Below are 8343 nucleotides of genomic sequence, written 5' to 3'. Positions count from 1 at the left end.
TTATGGAATAAGTAATAGTTGACCTGCTTAATCTTGTTTGTGATGTGGGAACATACTTCTTTTTAAGTAATAAATAGCTTGACTTAAGTAAGATCACGAGTTTTGGGTCTATTTTAGTTTAGGGTGGATCTAAAGTGTGTTGGCAATCCACGAAAATGTGGGTCTATTTTAGTTAAGGGTGGATCTAAAGTGTTTTGGCAATGCACGAAAATTGTGTTTGCTGTCTCCTTATTTTGCATTTTGTTGTCTGTTCCCCGTGTCCCATTTTGTACTAAGAACTAGGGGGTCTCAACTAGTGAACAGTAGAATAAAAGCAACAAAATTAGCCACCGATGAAGTGCACCACCGATGCATAAGAGAATTTGCCAAAGCGACATTTCTTGCACTTCCATAAACAGATAGAGAGGCTTGATTTTCAGGAGAAAGGATTATATTATACAAGGGAATTTTATGAAGACAAACCGGAAAGCCATATGACAGAATTTGAGCTCCAAGACAATTCTTAAGACGGCAATATCGTACACCAATAAAAGCATTAATGAAACTCTTTTAACAAGAACCTAGAAAAAATGGCAAAGATCCAGATATCAGAAATGGAATCAGAAAAGACAATATTAGATGGTTATGAAGGCTAACCTCTGGGTATGAATTTTCATTAAACATAGGAATTGGACATGGCAAAGCATTAGGAATCCATGGTTGAGGCCTTGTATCATAAATAGACCGGGGCAAATCAAAATGACCAGCAATTTGGTAATCGATCGGATTATTGCCTTGAAAATTGACCCCGTTGTTATCTGGCATCAATTTCTTCTCCTCAGGCAGATTTATGTTTCCATATGGGGAGTATGGATATTGCTCACCAATTTGAACTCCCATGCATGCATTTGTAGTCAGCTCATTTAAGGTACCACACTCTTGTCCTGTGTTCTCACACTGTCTGGCATTATCTATCTCTGTTTTGACATCGCCATAGTATCCAGAATATCCAGAAAGAGATGCATCGGTGGTGCACTTCATATCTCTGAAAGTCATTGATAAAATTGAACAAATAAGTTTCCATTTTATAGAAGAAAAAGGCACACGAGAATATTGCTAAAGTTAAAAGAAGCAAATTCTTGGCAGTGAGGGTAGTGAACAGTAGAACTAGGGGCATAAGAGAATAAGTTTCCATTTTATAGAACAAATAAGTTTCCATTATGTTTAATTCATGGCAGTGAGGGTAGTGGCCATACAGAGAAAGCAAAGAAGTGTTGTGAATTGGTAAGCATACCAATGGCAGATCATTTTGAGTCTCTTAATGTTGCGGTGGCGGGTGGGATAGTTATGTTTATGCTACAATCTGATTTAGAAAGTCCTTAGGATATTGATGCTTTTTTAAGAAATTATTTTATTCATGTAGAACTAATATAGTAATATCTTATCATGTAGCTTTTGTGCTCAATGTCATGGAAAATTAGCCTAAATGTTATTGTTATGTAATACTATATGCATTGCTTTAGATCAGATTATATCTGTAAGTCCCAGCCCCTACACCCCCCTGCAGACCTCCTGCTGCCCCACCCCCTACAGACCCCCCTGTTGCCCCACCCCCTATAGACCCCCCCGTTGTGCTCCACCCCCTACAGACCCCCCGTTGTGCCCCACCCCTACAGACCCCCTGCTGCCCCACCCCTACAGACCCCTGCTGCCCCACCCCCTACAGACCCCCTAATGTTTCCCACCCCCTAATGGGTCTATTTTTTTATTGAAAGAAGCTGGATTGCACGAAAGGTGAAGTAGGGAATTCCCCGTCATCCCAAGTAGTATCCATGCCTGATTTTGTGCAGAAAAATGGTAAAAAGCAACAACGAGACATAGTGCAACATCTTGAAAATCGTAAGACAAGTAGCTCCTTGAGAAATGCCCGTGAAAAAGCTGAGCAGATTTTGCAACGGAATGCTACTACAGCACCTCAAAAGCTTCCAATATTGGCAAAAGAGCACCATGCCCCCATGTCACAGAAAAAGCAAAAGCAGAAGGCATTTTGTAAACCAGGCTCCATGTCTGCATATCGTGAATTTAGGAAGAAGCAATTAGAAAACAAGGAGCAAAACAATGATTTAGAAGCTTCTATGGTCAATGAAAGTGCTATGGTCATGACTAATCTTTACACTATCAAGAGTCAATGAGGATGAAAATGCAAATGACTTGGAGATAACGGAAGATGAAAATGCACATGAGTTTGAAGTACAGGAAGATGCTGAAGGTACATACTAATTCAATCACCTTTCGTTTAAATTGCTTATTTCTTCTTTTAATCCTTGAATATTTATAAATCTACTAACACACTATATGGCAAACTCATGTTGAATAGCTCCTAGAAACAAGAAGCATAGAGGCCCAACAAAGTTACCAAAGGTTCATGCGCGTACAACTGAAGAGCGCAAAGTTATTATATTAAACTCAGCTGGCCAACCAGTAGGACCTACACAAGAGATTGTCGACGAGTTTAGCCTCTTCTTAGGAACAGTGGCTAGGGATCCTGAGCTTGCGCCACTAAATTACCATCACTTCCCTAGTCTACCCACACGTGACAAAATGTGGGATTATATCTTGGTTTGTCTTCCCACATTTATCTTTATATTTTTACAGTTTTAGATAACCTACTGTGCACCAATTTCAGATTTTCAATTTATTGTTTAGGAGAAGTACTTGGTTCCTGATGAAGGAAGAAAATGGGTAATGGAAACCATCAATGCGAGTTGGCGTGGTTATAAATGTAGAGTAAAGAAGAATCACTACTATGCATATAAGACTGATGCTTTAAGATGGGAACATCGCCCAAAAACAATTTCAGAATCGCAATTTAGAGATCTGTTGGACTATTGGGATTGTTCAGTAGTTGAGGTAGTATATGCATTTTTTGGTGCGCTTAACCTTTGTCCAGAAACTAATATGATTAAAAGCTTGGTTGTTTTGTTTATATAGGAAGAAAGCAACATCAACAAAGACAATCGTGGATTGCTAAATGATATGCACCATGGGTCCTAAGTCGTATGCATCATTACGTCATAAGCTGGTAAATTCTCTTTTATTTCAACTTCCTTTTTGTTAATGATTTGTTATTCTTCAGAATAAACAATAATCTATGCTATGAAGATATAACAAAGATTCTCTCTTTCAATGTGTCTTTAATAGCAACAAGAGGATAGTAATAAGCAAGAACCTTCTCATGGTAAGGTATACAGAGAATCAAGGAGAAGAATTCCCGGAAAAACATATTCCACTAGCTATGAGGAAACTACAGAAAAATTGTGAGTTACTAAGTTTAATATCTTTATGCATATGTTCCATAACTTGGTAATAATAAAACGAATAATTACTTTGATAGGCCAAGATGGATGCTCTAGATTCCATCCAAAATGAAGAAGGCAACTCTAAGGATCCTTATTTTGAAGTGATAAAGAATCCCAAGCGCAATAGTCGATTACACCTTTATGGGAAAGGTACGAAGAATAGTTTAAAGAAAAGAAACACAAACGTGGGATTCATATTTCCTCAGGAATTCATACAAAGTATGCGGACACAATTGGCGGAGGAGATTGCACCGAGTGTGGCATCAATGATTCTATCTCAGATTCGAGAAGCTAATCCAGAATTAAATATCGTCATTCCGAATTTTCAGATCACGCCAGCACCGGGATGAATCTAGTGCTCCAAATAATACCAATGAACCAAATGGCCAATCATCTATTGGGACACACTCTTTACATCAGGTAATACCACACTCTTTACTGTTTTTCTTTTCATTTCATTCTTTTCTCTTCTCCTTAGAATTAGGTTTTTTCTCTCCCTCCCCTTATTTTAGCTTCTCTCCCACATAAGACAGTTATACCTTAATAATTTAGCACTAATCCCTTACAATCTTGGCTCTGCTGTTGTTTTTAAAAAGTTGGTTTGGATTTGTTAAGAGTGGCAAATGAGGTTCATATTATAACATGTGAGTCAAAAGAACCAATTAGAATATATGAAACATCAGCAGGGTTGTTAACATCAATGCAGTTTCCATAGCTCTTGACTGAGCTGTTGCCTTGTATACAATGTATTTAGTTTTCTTCTTCCAGTAGGCAGCAACGTGCTTTCATTTATTTAACAAGTGCAGAGAACATGGCTCTTTAAGGCAAACTAGAAAACCAAACGTGTAGCGATTTCTTGTGATATTCTCTAGTATCAACTGCCTTTGAGGTTCCAATGGTATCATGTACCTTTGGATTTGTACCGAATGTAGGAAATGAAGGGTTATGTTGTTGCTAGTTTTCTGAGTGAAGCTTACTGGCTGATTGCATCAAGTGTCTTCTAGAATTTCGAGGAGCTTTAGTACTTGCAACTTATGGATGGGATTTCAAGCTGTTACTGAAAGGCTAGTTTCATGATTTTGTGAGTTGTGAGCCAATTCAAATGATAGGAGTTGCTGGCTTAGGTTGCCACTCTGCTATCCGCTATTCGTGGTTGTACCATAGAATTTTGTTTAATTGAAGATGGGCCGTAAGTTGTGGAACATAAGGTTTCCATGGTTGTTCTTAGCATAATGATTTCCTGAAATGGAGATTGCTGTAATTGTCATGTGAAAGAATGTTGTAAAAAATCACGGGTCTTGCTTGATGCTTGCTACTGAGTGTTTAAAATCAGAAACAGCTTGCCTTTCAACATGAAAATCATTGGGGGTTTTCTTCTTCCAGTAGGCAGCAGCGTGCTTTCATTTATTCAACAGCTTGCTACTGAGTTGTGGAGCTACAGTCTAGGTCTTGGCTACCATCTTGACAAACCTTACCAACTAGTCTTTCAATTTACATTATAATCTAAATCATTGGGGGTTTACACTCTGGTTTGGCTGCATTATGTCTGACAACATGAAAATTAGAAGCCCCCTCCATTCATTCTAAGCATGCTGATTGAAGATTAATTAATAATCCCCCTTGCTCTAAGAAGTTATTTGGCTACTGTACCATAGTGTCTTTGTCTTAATATGCAAGCAAGGTCAGTTACCTACTTCTAAAGTGGGATGAATGAATTAGATTTATTGATTTATTGTGTTGTCTCAGGGTTTGCAGCGAGGTTTTATTGTATTGAATGTGGTTCAACAACGAGGTTTTATTGTATTGAATAAATTTTTTGTACTAACATATAATTATATTTTTCGAATATATGATGTAGGTGAATAATGACGCAAATTTAGAAGACCGGTCGTAGATATCCTACATTCAATGACGTATGGTGGAGGATCAATTTTAACAAAAGGGATATGGTGGAGGATTAGTTATCCTAAGAAATTTCTATAACCGATTAGTTTTTGTATGTAGTACTCAATATTTTTAACAAAGGGATATGGTGCATGGAAGCTAGTTATTATTATATCTATTGTTACGTTGTACGTACGTATGGTTAACATGATTTGATTTAGTTTATTAGTTTTATACTTCTTTTTGTAAACAATCCCAAGGCTATGGAATAGACTTTCAAGTTTTATAACCTCAAATCTCAATGAGATTCTATTGTTATATATTAGATGTCTATTATTTTTTATTTGCATTATGTACATATATATATATAATATATAATATAATATAATATATATATATATATATATATATATATATATATATATATATATATTATATATATATATATATATATATATATAGATTTGCTATATGTCTAATGCAACGGCTTTGGTAGATAACATGCAGCCGTTGCATTAGGCCTTTTTTACCATCATCTTAGACCTAAGCCAACGCCAACAAATGCGATGGTATCAAGCCGTTGCCTTAGGTCTGATGCAACGGCAAAAAGGACCTAAGGCAACGGATTGAGGCGTCGCCTCTGCTCTTTTATGTAGTAGTGAATAAGGTCAAATAAGTTTCAATCAGGTCCAATAAGGTCTAATAAGTTTCAATCAGGCCCAATAAGGTTTATTAAGTTTCAATCAGGCCCAATAAGGTTTATTAAGTTTCAATTAGGTCAATAAGTTTCAATCAAGTCCAATAAGTTCCAATTAGGTCCAAAAAGTTGAATCAGGTCCAATTAGGTTTATAAATTCCAATCAGTTCAGTTCAGGTTCAATAAGTTCAGTTTAGATAAGTTCAGGGCCAATAAGTTGAAGAGAACACACCCTAAGTCTCTATTGACTTACAATATAAACATCTCAAATAAGACGTTACATCTAATAATAAAAGAATAAAATATTGTATTATTATTGAAAAGGAAAAATTTATCGTTTCAAAGAAAACATGATATAAATAAATAAAGGTATAAAACAATGCTAACTTACTACTTGACACGTAAGCCATATTAAAATTGAAATAAATAAATAATATAATATTCTAATCCTAATTATATATTCAAAGGAAACTAGGGACTATAATAATAGTGAGCTTCGTCATCTGACTCGGGATTTTCTATTGCTTCTTAATTCCATGTTAGCTTCGTCCTCAACAGGCTCGTCATCCTCTATAGGTTCATCTTCCTCCAGAGGTTCTTCCTCTTCTATGGGTTCTTCTTCTTCTTCTTCTTCTTCTTCTTCTTCTTCTTCCATGGGTTCTTCTTCTTCTTCTTCTTCTTCTTCTTCTTCTTCTTCTTCTTCGTCTTCTTCGTCTTCTTCTTTTTTTTATGGGCTCATCTTTTTCTTCTATAGGCTCTTCCTCAATTGGATCCACATCAGCAGACTCATTTTCATTAGGATCTCCCTCTTCCTCATTTCCTATGTCCAGTACAAGTGCAACATGATTTTCCTCAATCACTGCGATAAATGTCCTATTATTCCCTTCATCATCGAAAATGTAGGTAATAGTTCTAAGGTTTGACGCTATGCGGTAGTCCTCGGGTATGAATTCATCCTCAAACATCTGGTACCTTGCTCTTTTTACAGCTCCAAGTTTAATTCATCCTCAGGTTTAACTCTAGCATTCTCAAAATTCATATGTACAAACTTAGTTCCCGAGCTTTTCTCCACATGATAGGTCCCTCTAAGTGAAGGTGATGAGGTGGAGGGTTCTCAAAATTCACATCTACAACCTTAGTTTCCGAGCTTTCCCCCACATGATAGGTTCCTCTAATTGAAGGTGATGAGGTGGATGGTTCACAACTTCTTTTCTCACGAATTCTCCACCCATTTTCACAGTATTTGAGGTCAGTAATGAAATGCCCCATAGTAGGAAGGTATTGATTCCAGTAAGTATGTTTGTTCCTGTAAAAATCTCCTTCTTCTGACCAGAAATCCCCATATCTACAATGTACGAAAAGGTAAGGTTTTATGTTAGGGACATATTGAAGCATGAAATTTATTTTTCCCAGTTCAGTCCTTAGCCTCGTATCTCCCTACATAATCCTATACTCCATAGCAACTTTTATCTTATAGGCCTAGATGTCCCAATCTTCTGCTATTCAGTGTTTCATCAAGTATTCCTTGGGACCTATATCGTAAACCATTTGCGAAATTAAAGAAAGGAAATAGTCTAAGTTTTTCTGAATTAAAGGTTTTAAAATGTATATTATATATATACATATATAAGAGATAAAACAATTAAATGATTCTGTACTAAAATATTTAAAATAAGCTTTTAATTCAACACCTTTTTGAAACATCTTTTATACCAATTCGGAGTTAACTTAGTGCTCCTAACCATACGGGTACTGTCATCTTTCTAGAATCATACGGGCTACTTAGTCCTTAATAGATCACTTGGTCTATTAGATGGAATACAAATGCAGTTTCGTTCCGCTTCATACCCATCACCTTAGTATGCAAAAAAACTTCCATGATCGTATGAAACCTTCCGCTTACTTGAGTTATCAAAATTTGTAAGGACACTATTGTCGTCACAGTAGGCCTGCACAGGAGTGTAGAACAAGTCTCACACTCCCCCCTTGTTCACTATTTGTAGGGATACCAACTACAAGTTTATCGCCAAATATCCTTCTTAGTGATATTCATTCACAAAACATTAAACATATAATCATTCAATGTTCTTTCTTAGATACATTGCTCAATTCTTTAGTTTATGCAACCTCTTGTAATATCCTTGCTACAATAATAAATCTTAGGATTCCAATCCAACTCATTTCATGCTTGTGATACGATAGAATTACGCATTCCAATAATAATGCAATCCAATTCACAAGTCATACAACCAAGAAATACATACATGAAAGAATTCATAATCTAAAAATGATACTAACATAATCATATAATTGTTCACTATCATGTTTCTAGGTTCCCATGAAACAATTCATAATCTAAACATGATACTAACATATCCAATTAAGCTAGTACGCGTACGTACCTTGTAACGGAGAATCTTTGTT

At 36.2% G+C, this 8343-nt stretch overlaps 1 protein-coding gene across 1 annotated transcript; it reads right to left on the bottom strand.

The window, feature by feature from the left end:
- Positions 1-368: 368 nt before the first annotated feature.
- Positions 369-1028, bottom strand: LOC125493165 (uncharacterized). Its single transcript, XM_048636223.1, has 2 exons — positions 637-1028; positions 369-560 (listed from the first exon to the last, which is right to left on the bottom strand). The coding sequence occupies exons 1-2, from the start codon at positions 1018-1020 to the stop codon at positions 429-431; spliced, it is 516 nt and encodes a 171-aa protein (XP_048492180.1). The 5' UTR covers positions 1021-1028; the 3' UTR covers positions 369-428.
- Between the last annotated feature and the right edge of the window lie 7315 nt (positions 1029-8343).

This window comes from Beta vulgaris, chromosome 9, assembly GCF_026745355.1.
Source record: "Beta vulgaris subsp. vulgaris cultivar EL10 chromosome 9, EL10.2, whole genome shotgun sequence".
Classification (NCBI taxonomy): domain Eukaryota; kingdom Viridiplantae; phylum Streptophyta; class Magnoliopsida; order Caryophyllales; family Amaranthaceae; genus Beta; species Beta vulgaris.
The sequence above is the reverse complement of the archived record's forward strand: the minus strand, read 5'-3'. Positions and strand labels throughout refer to the sequence as shown.